The 17754-nt window shown below is 41.4% G+C and overlaps 1 protein-coding gene across 2 annotated transcripts in view; it reads right to left on the bottom strand.

The window, feature by feature from the left end:
• The window catches only part of LOC131447638 (retinoic acid receptor beta-like), a 132835-nt gene that overhangs the window by 36824 nt on the left and 78257 nt on the right, over nt 1-17754 (bottom strand). For both annotated transcript variants that reach the window (XM_058619538.1, XM_058619539.1), the window contains one exon: nt 8377-8525. In XM_058619538.1, coding sequence (XP_058475521.1) covers nt 8377-8525 — 149 coding nt within the window. The remainder of the gene's footprint in view (nt 1-8376; nt 8526-17754) is intronic.

Raw genomic sequence — 17754 nt, 5'->3', positions numbered from 1 at the left:
ACAGTGGTGGTGTTGTGGAGAAGTCTACTGTATCAACTGAAAATGCAGAACAACGGGACAAGAAAGGAGTCGGAACTGCACAAAGGCCGGCATTGTTACTGTGGCAAATGTGAAACCTCAACAGATAAGGCACAAACAGCCACCACGGGGAAAACTAGACACTGTTCCTTCAGACCCCCACTCTTCTTTTATGCGTCTCCCTCCATCTACCTCCTGATACTCAATCAGTGCTGATCTGTCTATCGGAACTCCTGAAGAGCACAGATGGACCAGCAGATAGTGTTAGACTGAAAGGTAAGATAAGGAGAGGGAGAAAGGAGTTGGCAAAGAAAGGAAAATAAGAGGAGGCGGAGGAGGAAGAAAATGGTGAGAAGAGGCCTGAACAGAGGAGCTGTGTGACTCGCCCAACCAGCTCTGACACAGACACACAACTGGAGACCAAACGAGAGGCATGAAAAGACAACGGAGGAGAGAATGAGGAGGTTTCAGGTCACACAGTCCTCCCCAGACGCCCCACTGTGCGGCTCTATTCTTCAGGTTGCCACTCGCCATTCAGCGCTCGTCTTTCTGCCCCAGACCTGCCAGAGGCCTCACAGCACTCAGCAGCCATCTTTAAGCTCTCTCTCTCTCTCTAGTGGGAGGCCTCCATCCACCTCGTTTACCCCCTCTACACACACACACACACACACACACACACAGTCAGACCTGTTGCTGACCTGACCTGTTGAGCACAGAAAGCTGTATTGTGTGTCCAAGATGTGGACGTTTTTTTTTTTTGCCAGGTTTAAGAAATGTTTTTAGTGGAAGGTCTGACAATTCTGTCAAGAGTTTTCAGTTTATTATTCAGCGCCACAGCAATGTGAGCTATGCAGAGTTGGGTCAGGGCTCTTATTTACCAGCAATCAAATGCTTGATACTGAGCTACATGTATGAGAGTTTTAGGATTGCTAACCTAAGTGAACCCAACACTTGCCTTCCAATAGTCATCACTAGACTACACAGGGAGAGCACTTAGGACTTAGGACTATAAAAATGGACGTAGTCTTCAGGTTTGTAGCCCAGTGAAGCCCAGAAGGTAGGATGGATGTAGCATCTAGCCATCAGGGGGGTGACTTTGCTGGTGGTGAAAATTACTCTTTATATAGAAGTCTATGGTAAAATTAGGTTCTTATTCTCACTTTCAACGTGAGTAAACATTTTCCTGCAGGAGTTAATGGTCTCACTTGCTATGTTCAGGTATTTGATGATCTCGGATTTCTAAATTATGTTCCCATTTAGAGGAAAAATGGACGGCACATGAGCGAACACCAGTGTGATTGACAGCGTGTATCATCAAAGAGGGGCCTGGTTGTTGGTGCTCATGGCAAACAGGGTTTTGTTTTGCAACTGGAGGACTGCATCCATTTTTATAAATGGTCTATGGGACAAGAGGATGATGTTGCGGCACAACAATCACATCTACTCCATGTCACACTTGAGCTGTATTGACTGTCTCGGTTTGATTTTTCTCTCTCTATTAGCTCTTCCACTTCTCTTATGTTGTACAGAATTGACAAATCACATTACCAGTGTGACTGTCGGCTGCGAGGGGAGCTGTATAGATTATGGCGACACACGCCGAGGCACAATGCATTCTGAGAAAGGCGCTGGCAGATGCATGTCTTTTCCTTTTGCCCTCTATCTTTCTAGTCAGCACAACTGGGCTCTTCATCATCGGTGTCCTGCAGCGGAACCAGAGAGTAAATACAGATATGAAAAGCACAGGAGAGCGAGGGATTATGAGATGTGAGCAGAGTGCTGCCATTTGTTTCTGTTATACACTATATATATATATATATATATATATATATATATATATATATATATATATATATACATATACAGTATATATAAAAAACAGAAACAAATGGCTTTGTATGTAGAATCCAGCTACCAGTTTGTGTGTTAAGCCATCTAGCAGTTCCACCATCCTATTTGCTGCTGCTTTTACATTTACACGAACATGATTGTGTTACATGGAGTAAAACTGAACTCTGACCTAAATTTAACTGGGATTTCTTGAACTCCCACTGACTCACCCACATAATGTTGTTGGGAGTCAAAATACTATCACATATGAACATTCAAATGGGTCCAAACTGGCCTTCAAACTTAGAAATAAAAGAAGAAGAAACATTCAACAGAAGGACAAGCTAAGACCAAGGGGAGTTATTCTCATAAAGTTAACAAACGATAGAAAGATCGTGAGACGTTGTTTTGTTCTGTGACATAATAGGTAAAATACATTATATTAACAAGCTAAAAAGAGGCATATTGCCACCTAAAGTGGCGGCAAACATGCTTTCTTCAATAAATTGCATGGTGGCGCAGTGGTAAGTAGTGGTGGTTAGCACTGTTGCCTCACAGCAAGAAGGTGCTGGGTTCAATTCCTGGTCTGGGACCTTTCTGTGTGGAGTTTGCATGTTCTCCCCATGTCTGCGTGGGTTTCCCCTGGGCTCTCCAGTTTCCTCCCACCATCAAAACATGTTAGAATGTTAGTTACATTCGGTCAGGTTGGTCCCTTGTGGCGGCGCGCTCAGTCGCAGCGGCTCTCTGATCAACCCTCCATCTGACCTCGACATCTCGTTGTACAATACCAGTATGATGACAATAAAGTTGCTTTCCTTTCCTTTCCTTCCTAAATTTAATCCTTGATAGTATTTGTTTACTGGGACAAGAAGAATAGTTCATTTAAATGGTGCAACTCAACGCAACTGTGCATGAAAACATAGTAAGCGCTGTTGTTTGTGCATTTAACTGTATGTTAAACCATGATGTTGTTTATCTCAGAACCAGAGACTTAAAACACATTTGTCGAAAAGATCCCAAAATCTGTGCATCAAAAAAAAAGGCAAAAACATGCATATGCATTACTGTTGCCACATTTAAACTCCTGAATAATTCATTGTTACACAAAGGAGGTTTTATTTTTAGTCCTGTCTCGGTGTTTGTCTGTTAGTCAGCAGGATATGTTTGACAACAGAGGGGGATCCATGCTGTGCATGGTGCTTCCAATGCACCAACAGCAATGTATTACCATGGCATTTATTCATACTTGGAAAAAGAAGAGAGCATTTTATTTAAAAAAATAAATAAAAAAGTTCTGTTAGAAGTTTAAAATGCTAAATTTGTTTGTGGTGTGGGGTTCTGTGGGTTTTTTGTTCTTGCCGAATTATTCACACAACACTTGTATTGTGTTCAGCAGCAATGACTTGGGGACAACATGTGCTTTATTTAGTGCTATAAATGTGCAAATGCAAAACTGATGGCGAACATGTCGGACCAAAACAAATGTGATCACGACTGCCATGAAGTGTTTATGTCTGTCAAGGCCACGGGGAAATCCTTATATAACATTATTTTTGCATCAAACTTGTGAGTTAGGAAGTATAAATCCAACTTTCTGTCCCTACGATGCAGCTTGTTATTCCAAGTGTCCCCTGCTGTGTTCAAGTGGAACTCGTGAATTCAGAATTGCGTCATGTAAAGTCATGAACAGGACTTCCTGAACTATGACCGTAAGGTTCCAGTGAGTAAGAATTAGTGACATCTAATGGTGAGACAGCAGATTGCAGCTAACAGAATGCCCCTCCGCTCACCTCTTCATTTCCCAAGAACGTCAGGGAACTACGGTGGCCTTCACATGCCAGAAAAAGATATCGTTCTCAAAATGCTGCAGAAACTTTGCCATGCAAAATTGCAGACTTTGTTAAAGCACAACCCTAAAGGTCCATTCTTAAGGCTATAAAAAACAAACGGTGATTCTTTTGAAGCGAGGATACACTTGTACAAACATACTTGTGCGTAGTATACTGAATTTCCACCCTCCTAAATATAATAGACTGGACTTAAATATGCAATTATACATTTCAGAGACATGAAAACATCTCCGCTGTCACATTTCAAATTGTTACAAATTGCTTTATGTGCAGAAGGTGAATGCCTTCATTCTGCACATTCTTCATTGAAACAGCCAAGCTTGTGGTTGCTCCTGTGAATATGAATAAAGTCTCTCTAGAATCTCTCAATTCTGCTTTGGTGAGAAACTGAGGATTTGTAGCTGAATACAGGTGAATTCATTCCTCTATTCAGTCTCAGCATGTGGGCTCCGGTTGGAAAAGAGAGATCAGCGAGGGTTGGAGGTTCAGAAAAAAGGAGTGTTTCTTTTCCACTGTGAGCGCTCCGAGTTGTGTTTTATTCACAGAGGTTACGGTCTACCGCTTGTCAAACCAGTTCCATCAAACTAATCCCACTGTGTCGACGTCTCGGGATCCAACACGTAACAGAGCGAGGGGGAGGAGAGGGAAGAGAGGGGGCTCACAGCCTCTGAGTTTTGTCTTCATCCCCAAAAGCCTGTCAGCACTGACGACATGAGAACACATTCAAAACCGTCTCTGTTTCTGGACATTTCAGGGCAAGGAAAGAGGCCATGGTGTAATTTATAAAGCTGTTCTGCGTCTGTTCTAAAAAAAGAAACCAAGATACAAATCGTCCTCGTATCTATTCATGAAGAAATGTTGGATTTTACTGGGTTTCTCTGTCAGATTCATCCTCCCCCCTCAGTGCAGCAGAGGTGGTGAAGTGACTGTTCCCCGACTGTTAAATACCCTTCAGACTTGGTGTATGTGACTGTTTTCTTATTGAAATTTGAAATGATATAGTTGACTAATCATGAAGAGCAACAATTTCATTATTTAGATTTTTGGGTGTTCTGTTAACACATGGGAACAATTCTCAGCCAGATGAGACCATGGCGAGGATGGAGAAGATTTATTCTTTTCTCGTATTTATGTTGAATTAGCAGAGTTTTGTGATTTGGCTGAACTCACCCTTTTAACTTTTCTCCTTGTTCCTGTGAGAATTCGATCGGCAGAAAAACACGTGAACGAGTGATGCCAAAATGTGAAGGTTTACAGAAATCTAATAGCCGTTATTTCCTCGTACTTGGAAAGCCAAATAAAACACGATGGAAACTAGACTTCTACTTAGTTCCAGCTTTATTCTCCCCGTGTTTCACACTGGAATCAGTTTCAGACGTCGTGCTCAGATGAAGTTACAGGAACTTGCGTATAATTCTGATTCCCTCTGGCATCTCTCACGTTGCCCCACAGCACCTGTGACATTTAGTGTTAGTTTTGAGAAGGACACTGTCAAACACGTCCAGTGGGCAGCAGCAGCAGCAGCAGCAGGACGAGGACGAGGTGACTGAAAGTGAAAGGCTGTCTCGACTTTGGTGGATTTCTTGACTTTGGGTCAAACACAGATGAGAACTGTCATCTTGCATATGCATGTGCTTCTGGAGGCCCATATGTCTGCACCATTTTAAAAACTATTTAAATCTGCTCGCCGCACACGGCAGATCTAACGCGGCTTTTTACTCAGACATGTTGTGATCAAATACCGATAAGAGCACGACTCCCAGCTAGTCCACAGCCACATTACGATGGCTTTGATTAAAAGCTCATATCTCCTACAGTTTCATCTTCCCTTCACACTACCCCAGGATTTTTCTGCTGTTAACTTCTCTAGAAGATAACAGATTCTCTGTTTCCTGTCCAGGGACAATGGCTGAATTGTACTATTTTACGTACCGGCACTTGTCACGAGATGTCAGTATACTCTGTTTAGATTATCTGTCCAATTCATTATTACGGCCCAGAATAATCATTTCTCAGGCTGCACTATGACGTTCACCTGTTCTCGTGAGAGTCTAGTGTTTGTCTCTAGTGTCTACAGATTTTATTTAGCAAGAACAATGTCTATGAAACAAGAAAGAGAACATTAATATCTATTAAAAGTGTCTAAAAAGTTTCACTAATGTTTAGTGACATTCATGGACAAGGTTAAATCATTGTTGGAAATTCTTCTGCTGCATCTCGTACGTGTCTTTCATTCACACCTGGTGTTTGTCTCCTGTTCACCTGCTGCAGAGCTTTTATTAAAGTTCTTCTGGTGTTTTTTTTAATTATAGAATTTGCCTTTGAAATTCTCAAAATATCCTTTCTATACTATTAATACTCCCCTGTACTCAACTAAATACCAGTATTGTTCAGTTTGAAGCCTCATATTCATCAATGTTGCACAAACAAAGTTAAATCGTCAAACTGAAAGACTGAGTGTTTACTTTGAAAGGGGGCTTATGTGGTTTATGCAACTTAAACAAATAAAATCTGGAACTTTTGAGTGATTTGGGGGGGAAAAGATCGAGAGGATCAGTCGCTTAATCAGGAAGTGGAGCTGAAGCTCATGGTCACATGCTGCTCCCTCATGTTTTTGATTGACTGATTGCGAGAGAGAGAGAGACCCCTAGTGGCAGAAATTACATACCGTGCGTTTAAATCTTCCTTGACTTTGAGAGGCACCTTGTGTTTTTTATTGTGTGCTTCCCTTCCCAGGGTCGGGAGGTCAGAGGTCATGGTCTTTACGATGCGGGTTATATTGGCATACAAAGCTCCAGAAGTTCACAGAGAACTTGCTCTGACCCTTGTTTTAAGTGAGTGAACTGATCTCCTCTTCCCTCCAGGCCAAAAACTCCAAGGATTCCAGGAATTCCACTGCCTGAGTTACAGAGGAGGGGAGGAGATACCACATCACACCACAGTCTGGCCGTGAGGGAGAAAAACTGCATCCGTCTGCAAGGTAAACACGTCCTGTTCTTATGAAAACTTCATGTCCTCCATTACTCACTCACTGAAATTCACAGCTCAAGTCTAACATTTAAAATGTCCCAAACAGAATGCTTCACAAGTGCTTCAAAATGCACACTGTGCGGCAGCTTATTCTATGACAGGCCCATTGAATATTGATTATTTACAGTATGTGCAAGCGGGTGTGAGCGGTTCCCTAGCAACAGCTGCTGAACATTTTTTGAAGAAAGATGGAAGAAATGCTGGCAGGGCAGAAATTTGGAGGGCGGATTTGTAAAAGTGGAGCATTTGGGGAAAAGACTGAGCAAAAACGGTGTCATGTCTTAAAGGAGCAGCTTGGCCAAAAATACTGTAAATGATTTCTTATCCTTATTTTTCACAACCTATTTATTTAAAAATGATTTGCTATCCCTTTCTCAATTTTTTTTATCTGGGGGTCAATAACTATTCTTCTTTATTATCTCTATTATAAAATAATTTACATACATAGGTAGGAAACAGCTGTGTTTGTTGACTTCCCTCGGCGGCTGACCACCAAAGCCTATAATCTATAATGTGCCTTCACATCCGCACTGTAGCTAAAGAACGACGTGAACAATAATCAAAAAGCCGTCAGATGTGTCGTCTAAAATACAGACGTGCGTGAGTAACGAAACATGAGAAACTAACCGGGGCGATGTTCAGACTGCAGATCTGACCACACGTGTGTGTCCAGACATGAACACACTTTAGTAGGTGGATCATTTCACTCTCTCTACAAAAAAAACAGATTTCATGGGCCTTTCCTGTCCACACTTTCAAATCCAATCAAATCGGGATAAAATCTGAACATGCAAACATCAGATTTGCAATCTGAGTACAACCTAATACTGTTTGACTAAAAGCTGTCGTCAAATTAGCATTGAAGAGGACGATGGACTGAGAGAAATCTGCAAATAATCTGAGACAGCTAAGACTTTGAGGAATGAGTATGTTACAAATTCATGAATTCAATTCAAGTGTCTTCATAGATGAAGAGCAAACACAGGTCGAGACACTTGGACATCTGTTAGACTGGTGATATTAGGGCCTCACTTTAGAGTAAAGCAGATGTTCCTACTTTAAATGGCTCTTTAGTTTGCCCCTGGTTTTGCAGATTCTTTATCAAAGTGCAAACAAGTTCCATAGTTCATATGTGTAAATCTGAAGATGCTATAAAACAATAGTATTTAAACTTAAATATGCTGCCTTTGTGTTTATTCTACATTCATTCTGTGTTGTTACATTTTAACATGAATTGGGAAAACTATTAATCATTGTAAAGTTTTGTGATTTAATAAAACAACAACTTCTAATCAATCGACAGCCCAAATATAAAGTGAAAAAATATTTATCCCTTTATTCAGTGACTGGGAATTAACGTTAAGAAAGGTTTCTTTCTTTTATACTAAAAAAGTTGGGACATAAATAAATCTGCCTGTGTCTAATCTTGAGATGATCAGATCAGTCTCAGATTAGCGGCTCAGTAGAGAGCGGTCTCTGTTTCATTCAGCTGCTTCTTTTTAAAAGGCTAAATAAAGGCAGTAGTGAGAAAAAAACCACTTTCAGTGCTCAATAATAACCACTCTGGATGAACTCGGAGGGTAAATGGCCTTTGTCTCAGCATCTCTGGGAGAAAACACAGCATGTCATTCCGTCTGACGAGAACTACCTTGCAGCCCTCGCATGCGCTGACGCCATAGTGGTAACCAGAGGACTTGTCCTGGCAGACGAAGCAGGGCTTGTAGACTCTGGGAGGAGGCGGGGGAGACGGCGGGCTGGGGACAAGCTCCTCAGAACTGGTGCTCTGTGTTTCAATGGCTGCAGGACAAATCCAAACAAGAGGAAGAGAGGAAGATTAAAAACGCTTGTTTTCAAACGAGTGAATGAGTCATTTAGACGTCTGAAAGTAGAACAAGACAAAGGAAACAGTGAAACTGAGGGAAAAACTGCTTTGGTCAGAGTTATTTTCCTTTAGCTTTTACAGGCAGAGACACTAGGGATGATTTCATGCCATCTTTTCTTTCCGATACTGATACTGAGATCAGTCTCATGCATTTGTTCTTTTTACAAACAACGGAACCACAAACATTCTGCTCCTGTAAAGACGACATAAGCAGGCCACAGTTTTACTGTCTGTGTTTAGTGAAGCATTTATATCAAATGTCGTTTTTTTGGATGTCTTGTTTTTCTTCCCCCCCCCCCCCCCCCCAATATCTGATCAAGTGATTTTGACCAGTATCGCACATATATTTATTTTTATTTAACCTTTATTTTACCCAAAAGTCCTCTTGAGAGCAAATCTCTTTTCCAAGGGAGACCTGGCCAAGAGGCGATAAAACAGAATAAAAACATAAATATCAGATAATGCTGCAGAATTTGTCCTTCAAGGTAAATCCAAACCCTGAATTTTATCTATGGATTTTATAAAAAGGCTCAAACTTTTTTTTTATTAATCGAGCCTTTTGATTAGTGGCTAGAATCTGTTTTTTCAGCCATATTTTCATTGAGCGCTAACGTCAGTACCTCGCACACTCACACACAAACAAACCTTCAGGCACTGTCATGTAAAACAACATGAAGACGTTAACCAGCAGAGATGGATCATTTTATTTTATTCTATAGCTTTAAAGCAACATGTCAGGCCAAATCCAAGTCAAATTTAGGCAAGGCAAACAAAGATGTTGTTTTCGCTTGACCGCTTGGCCTGACCTGATGAGCTTGACCTTGAAAAATCAGTGCAGCTGATGGATGTTTATATTATGACGCTTTGTTTTTCTCTCCTCTAACTGATGACTGCGCACCTTCAGCTTGTTTGTATTTTTCTTCTTTGGTTAAAACCAAATCTGGGTCAAATTAAAGAGGGAGAGATGTAAACCTGCAACAACATCCAGTAGGTGACTATAATCTGTAACGCAGACTGTCACCGATCATAGCTCTATTAGCACCTCGAGGCAGAACATTGAAGCTTCAGTGAGACTCAGGTGCTGCCGACCTCACGAAAGCAGCTGATCTGCAGAGAAAATGGAGAACAGCCTCTCCAGCATCTCCGCTAATGAGGTTACATTCTTCCGTACTTCATCAGAGTAAACTCGATTACTGATGGTAACGGACACGCTCTTATAATTACTGGACCCTCGTCCTTGTACGGAATTACCTGCCGCTTTAATCTAATAATCTGCTGGATTCTCCCTGTGTAACTTTTTGCACATGTCAAATTTGCAGCTCTGCATTCGCCGGCATCAGCGACTGGAGGGAAGGTTTAACTGGTTTAAGTTTTAAGCAGCACGTACAGGAGTGTAGATGCGGGTGAACGTTGGCCATAAAAAGATGATTTATCTGATTTTCAGTGGCAGCTCCGGCACACAGGAGAAGTCACTGTAACTCGCCAAGACATGGTGACATCATCACCTGCTTAAAGGGCAATTAATCCCCCTCTTCTGAGGCAAACTCTGCCCACTGCCCTGATTTTGTTTTTAAAAAATGCCAAGATATGGGCTGAGAGCTGAGTGAAGGCGAGTGGGGCGCAGGAAATCTGACACCGAGCTGCATCTGTGTGAAGCGGTGCTCACTTGAGTACAGGAGTTCTGCATCTCAGTCTCAGTCATGCAGAGAGAAAGATGACGAAGCAAAAGCAGCTTTTAAAACAGGGGGCGGAGTCTGGGACAGCCAGCCTCGTACTGATTAGACAAGATCGTGACAGAAGCTTGAACCAGAGAGGGCAGTCAATTAAATTCACACTAAACTGTGAAGATTTTCACAAATAACATCAACTAGATATACACAAGCCTAATTATAATCCCTTATTATCATTTGCATCAAAAAAATCGATTAACTTTTTTAGAATATTTAAATGTTTAACTTGTGGATGAACTTAAAGTAGTTTCCATGACTTCATGATCTCCTGATCCTCTCACTGTGGTTGAAGCTTCTTGGCTAAAATAAAAGTGGCTTCTTTTCCACCACAGTCTCATTTAATCACTTCCACTCTTTCCCAGAGCAGGAAAACAACCCCACGATCACTGAACCTGCAGAACATCAAACGTATAATAAGTGAAACAAGGCGTTCGCATTAGAGGATGGTGAGCATGTACGACTGCTGGAGCACAACAACTGTACATCAGGTTGTGAAGTAGACTTTGAAATTCGTCTGGAGGCAAAAATACTTGCGTTACTGATTCGACAACATGGCTTTTGTGATAGACGCAGCACCAACATGTCCACTGTCTGTCCATTTAAAGTCATGGCTGCATGTGAGCAGCAGTGTGACCAACAGCAAACAGATGGGATGCATAAACATAGATGTATTATATCCTTGTGTTTTTGAGTGTGTGTGTGTGTGGGGGGGGGGGTGTCGTCTGGTACCTGTGTGGGCTCTATCAGGTGCACGGGGAGCCTTTTTTTTCCATTTTCTGCATGATTAAACTTTGAGTGGACTCTGCAGCGTGTTAACACACACACAGAAAGCTCCATTATAGGAAGAAAGGCTGGTGACAGACAAGCGCACACGTCGGCCTCTGGCTTAAGAGCAGGCGGAGGAAAAAATGTGTGGCTGCCACGGCCGCTGAACCCTTAGCCTCTGGCTGAACTTGCCAGCGGGGTCAAACGGGAAAGCACACACTCCCTGCTGGAGGCTGCGGCCTGAAAGAGGGGAAAGTCTAAAGAAAACAGCTCCACTGATTGGTCCGTCCACTGGGACTGAGCCCACTGACAAAAGGACAGCGCAGACACTCACAGCGCTTGTCAAATATCACTCAGTAGGAGAAAACACAGCTGATCACAGAGCTTCATACACTTTGAATATCAACTTGTTTTGTTTGTCACCAAACGGCTACAATAGTAATACCTGGTAACTTCTTCTACTCTTGTAGCAGATGGATTTATTTGTGATTTAGACTGGAAATGACCTGGAGTTTATTCAGATCTCTGAAACACTACAAAACTAAGCTGTGTCACATTTTTGCTCCTGCATTTATCACCTGAAAGTGAAAGGCTGTCAGCAGAGACACACGGAGAAACTGATCGAATATGTTTGCCTTTATCTTTATCTTGACCTCAACAGCGCTTTACGAGTGAAGACTCAAAGTCCACATGGAGTGATGATAAATATCTTCTGACTTTGTCACCCTCACAGGAAAATGTGTTACCAGCCAATTCTGGACCATTTCAATGATTAGAACAGTTGATAACACACACACACACACACACTGCACTGACGTCCATTGTGACATCAAGTGTTATCCTGAACCTAAACTTAACCAAAATCAGCCCTAACCTTAATCTAACCACAATTTAAATGAGATTCTGCCTCATTAGGACCAGGTTTTGGTCTCCATGAGGACTACTGGTCCTGACAAGGTCAGTATTTATGATGGAAAAGGTCCTAAAGAGATAACAAACGTATGTCTTAGTGAGGACATATCATTGACAGAAATGCATGCATTCCCTTTCACCAGGTCTTAATCCTCAAAAATCCCCTTTAAAGAGGTGGGGCCCAGACAAAATGTACCCACAAAGAGAGGTTTTTATGCTTTTTGGACCTCACAAAGACATAAATGGATCCAGTGCGTCATGGAACCATATTTTTAGACACAAAGAGAAACAGTTTTCAGTCTTTACTCCTTGTTTCACATGCTCTCATACTCAAACTATTGTGAGCCAAATCACAATATAAATCGTGACCCGAGCAAATGTGTGCATAATGTAGCGACTAATGTTGCAGCCATATGTGTAAATACTCAACATCATTTTAAATTGGCAAACAAATCATTTTCAACATAAATCTGAACTAAATGGTTTGGATTATTCTGCTAATTTGTTTCTGGACTCGAAAAAGGAAATCTCCTACGACCCAACTGTGGGAATCACCATTCTAACATAATATGAAGAGGAAAATCTGGAGATTTACTTTAAACACACTTTAAGTTTCTAAACAAGCATCTGTATCTCAGGCTGGTTCAAGGCCAAGTCAGTCAGTGTGTCTTTAAGAGCAAATTGATTTAAATGGTGTACAAATAATAACCGTAAAGGAGCACTTTCTCAAAACCAGGACAAAACATTATCTGTGGAGGTAAAATAACTAAAATTCCCATCAGTATAGGTTCAAGTCGTACACTTATATCTTCCTTTCTTTCGTTTTTATTGAATTTTGAATTATAACATTTTCAAAACATGGTGGTTTGTTGGTCAAAAATACAGACACCATAATCAGGTTAAAAACAACAACAACAAGCCTGAGCAGCAGGTTTGTTTAAGCCCTAAATGAGCAGTGTGCTGCAGAATGTGAGTACGATCATGTAGGAATAATCTGCAGCATTGTCTAAATATAAATGCTTCCCTATATCCAGTTCCTCCGGCCTGAAAACCAGTGACATGTAAAATTACATGGTCCGACACAACCACACAACAGATGGCAAAGAACCTGAAGCTAAGTCCGTCACCGCACGCAGGCAATTGAACACAATGACACCACAATCCAAATGAGGACAGAGCTGTTTCTGCGGCGCATAATGGACGGAACGGTTCACTCCCAGGCTCAAAGTCTCGGGCCTTCGTTCCAATTACAATTAAAATTAATTGAACACTCGACCAACGAATCAGAGCCATTGAGTTAAATGTTACAGAGTAAAAAGAAGCATTTCCTGGAGCTCCTCGGGGTATTTGTGTATTTGGTTTGTGTTGAGGAGAAAGCTGCGGTGATTCGGGTGTGGAGCGGTGGGCATAGTCTAAGAGGATTAGAGGAGTAGGAATAGCAGTCTTCTCTTCTCTTCTTTTCTCTTCTCTTCTCTTCTCTTCTCTCCATCCACCCTGGAAGTGTTTTTCTTCCAGGTTTGTCTCTGCAGGAGCGACGATCGCATAGCTCAACTAAACCGCAGGCCCAGTCAGAGGAAACAGTCAAAGTATACTCAAAGGACACCAAATTGGAAGCAGCTTTGCATTGGACTCCATTCTGTTTCATGAGGAGGAATATTTAGAGGAGCTTTAAACACTCGAGGGGCAAAAAAACAATAATGCAGTGATTAGACTTCATGTGAGAGGGGGGGGGGTCTGCTTTTCATCCGGGGCTTCAAACCCATTCTACACAATAAACCTCACGGACTGCTCTTTAGTCCTATATATTATGCTCTGACAAATTATTTTTATTGGATTATTGTGTTCGGGTTTTAGAGACTCCCACCCCTAAGTCGTCCCTTTGACCCCCGTCTGTGACCTCAAAGCAACCCCGAGCAGTGCAGCACTGAGGTCAGACCTCTGCACTGAAGGGAAGCTCCCTGACTCCACTCGCTCAAACACAACAGGTGCAGCCACTTCAAAGCGTTCATGAAAACAGGCCCGAGACGCTGATGCAGCCAAAAAGGCAAGCGATAGAAGAGAAAGCTCTGGGAAGGAACGCAGGAAAAGCAATGAGGTGGTTCAAATGTGAGAGGCTTGGTTTTGATCCGCTGGAATTCATGGCTTCACGGCACAGAGCAGGTGCCACTCTGCTCCTTCTCCTCCTTCTCCTCCTGCCGGCACTTTTTTTTTGTGAGTTTACTTTCAGGTAAAGACGTGATGATCTCATGATCGCAGGTCACAGGTCAAGTTCTTCGGTGTAAACCAGGAGCCAAATCCCACTTAACCCAGCAGATCACACGCAAACCTAATGAATGAGAAGCTGTTTACACGTCGTCGCTCGTTAACTGTACAATGGCATTCAAAGAAGCATCGCTGTCCACATGAAAACACTAAAACCCACTGGAAAGCCAATAGGTGGGGATATCTCCAACCAACATTAGCAACTATTGTTACGTAGTCGGCCATGATGTTGCTCGGGTAACCACTCACAGCTATGGTGGTGCTACAGAGCAACGTGTGGTCAAGTTTCTTATCTTTTTCTAGCTTTTCTGGGCTTCTACAGTCAGTGTGTTTACTTTCAAATTATTGTCTTAGTCCGACTAAAATCTGACTTTTAACATGGTTTCTTTAATGTCATGTAAACATGCTAGTCCGACTACAATCGAGTTAGTATCAGTCGGACTAACATATCTGGATAATGCAATTCATAGTCTGATTACTCGTGCATGTCGGCGCTTAGTCGGACTTCATACATACAACATACAGAACCACAGCACAATCCATATCTTATAGAGAGATAACAGAGGCGGAGTCAGACAAATCGATTTTCTCCTCCGCATGTATACTCAGACTTAGCAAGTTGTCCGATTGCCTGTCTTAGTCGGACTATAGCTTTTTGCTCACGATTGAAAATTCTCTGCTTTATTATTTTGTTTGCATATACTGTATAATTCTACAATGACAATGTTGTATAGTGACTATTTTTCTTTTACTTTTACTTGTTGTGGTTTTCTGAGGTTGGATAATCCCGTGAAATAAGATTTAAACTGTCATGTGGATGTTAAAAGTAGTTATTTCCAATATAGATAATAGGTTTTCGAGGCTAACAAATGTGATGGGGGGGAAAATGAAACTTGAGGAACAAGCTGTTTTCTGCCACTGGGCTCCAGCAGCAGCAGCAGCAGCAGAGAGGAGCTAATAGGCTTGTGTGTTTGGATGTTTCTGGAAAAGCCAGCAGTACATGAGTGGTGGTAACAGTATCAGTGGGATCCTAACACTGTCCTAATCATGACAATTAAACATGTCTGCTAACAGCCAGCTCTCCTTTCATTTCACTGTTGTTCACAGCTTTTTATTTCCCCCCGTCCGCCTTTCATTTCACATGCCCACTAAATTAGCTTGGTGTTCAAGCTGTGCTAATAGCCTTTCATGTCCATATCAGAGACGCTTAAGCCTTGAAGACAAAAATGCTCCAATTATCATATAACACACATCGAGTGTCCAAGAGCTGAACATCACCAGTGTCTTTTTAAGTCCCAGTCGCAGCCATGTCGGGAGAACCGTCACCCGTGTCGTTTCGGGATTTGTTTTGATTGTGACTTTAATACTTTCAGTGTGAATTGAATATAATGTTGGGATCACACCATTCCCTGCAAAAGCCCACTTTATCTGTGTGAAGTAGGTCCTTGATCGTTCTTAATTAACATCTAAACTGGAAGAGGAAGTTCATAACGGTTGGCTCTTTTGTTCGACGCGGCTAATTAACACCCAGGAGGTTTCCATTATCCTGAATAAATAAATGAATAAACCAACATTTCAATGACCCTGGGAGAAGCTTTTTCAAATCAAAGTCTAATTCAAACCGTGCCGTATTCAAACGGTGGAAGGGCAGGGGTTTCCTTTCCGACGGTGCTACGGGCCAACGCGCAGGGAAAAAACAAATGTTAAGAAAATCAACAGAATCTCCTTCTCCGTCTTTACGAGTCCTGTGTTAACAGTCCAGCTCCGGCGCGCGTGTGAAAGCCCACTAATTTGTCTAATTACGCGGCAAATCAAATGCACCTTTGTGTGCCGTGCCTTTTAATTTGATGGGGCGGTGGACAAATACGCCGCAATTGGGTTGAATGGTTTACCCGACAGGCTTCAAACGTGACAGGCGACGTTTTGATCAGAAACGCGAGGGAAATCGGAAGAAACGCCAACAGATATATCAGTAGCAGCAACGGTGACCACTCCAACACACACAAACAGGCATATACAGTATTGTTGAATGGTTACTTCTCTAGTTAAATAAAGTTAATATCCCTTACCTCATTCTTAGTTAGCCTTTAGCCTTCTGTTATAGATGTTTAGTTTGTCCATTGTGGGCTACTGTAAAAACATGATGGTCTATATATACCTTTAGGGATAAATATTTTTCCTCCTTCAATTTCTGCCAAGGGAAAAATATATTTTCTCAATGGGTGAATTTTAAAGCAACAGACCTCATGGGTTTTTCACTCTGGGACAAAGTGCAGAGCTGTAATTATGACTCAAGGCCGCACTCGTACTTTTTGTAAAGAGTTAATGCTTTGGTCATTTTAGAGCCACTTTGTTTCATTTGGCCTGTTTCTGGCTCATAGTTATGGTAAAATATTGACAAGCTTCTTCTTTGTGTTCGTCTCAGAGTGATGAGCGTTCTGAGCTTTATGCAAATACCACAGAAGAAGAATAGGAACACGCTGACCTTGGATTGGGGGTTTGGATGAGGTCACGTCAACTTGACCTCGTATTGTTAAAGAACCGCTTCAAAAAACAGACACTCGCCGAAACCCTAACCCTAATGTTCAAAACGAGCGTAAAAGCAAACACATTTTTATGATTTATTTCATTTAAGAAATAATTCAACATAAAATTTCCCGTGAATTGAAATTTCAGACACATTTACAGTTGACAGTAAAAAGTAATAATTCATTTTGTTAAATGACTAAAAATGCAAGGAAATGTCTGAGAACTGATTAAAATGAAACTATGGAGCGATAAAAGCAGCATCTGGACCTGGATGTAAGAAATGAAATCTGATAGTTAATGAACATTTTTACAGAATAATTACAAGAAGATTTTTATTTTGTGTCCTCATGTTGAAAATGGATACTGAGATTATATTATATTGAAATAGTCATAAATGATGAATTATAAGCAACAATTTACTGGAAATAAACTCTCTCTGTTACTCTGCTCGTTCAGATTCAAAGCTTAAACAAGTTGATGATTGACTTTAATTAAATTGCATGTAATTAATCACCATTAATAACATTAAACAAACTTCTTTATTTGATTTTATTTCTTTAAAAGGTTGCACCGGTGGGTTGTTGGAACATGTGACATGGTCTGTTCACAGTGTTTTCTGATATTTTCAGAATGAGTGGATGAGTAAATGATGTTTGCAGGTTTCTGTCGTGGTCGAAACCTCGAGCCAACTTTGCCATTGTCTCTGTCAGTGAAGAGAGTGAATGGATGAATGAATGACAGTTGGAGGCTGGATGTTAAATCACAGATCGACATCAACTGTAACAAGTGTCTCACGAGCACATTGTTAGAGGACAAAGATGACCTGATGATGAACTACTTTTACTGCAGTTTAATTCATCATTTCATTCACATATGATGTGCTGTGAGGAGGGAATTCATTGTTGAATTAAAATGAGTAAAGTATAATAAAACTCACAATAAGTAG

This window comes from Solea solea, chromosome 20, assembly GCF_958295425.1.
Source record: "Solea solea chromosome 20, fSolSol10.1, whole genome shotgun sequence".
Lineage (NCBI taxonomy): Eukaryota > Metazoa > Chordata > Actinopteri > Pleuronectiformes > Soleidae > Solea > Solea solea.
The sequence above is the reverse complement of the archived record's forward strand: the minus strand, read 5'-3'. Positions and strand labels throughout refer to the sequence as shown.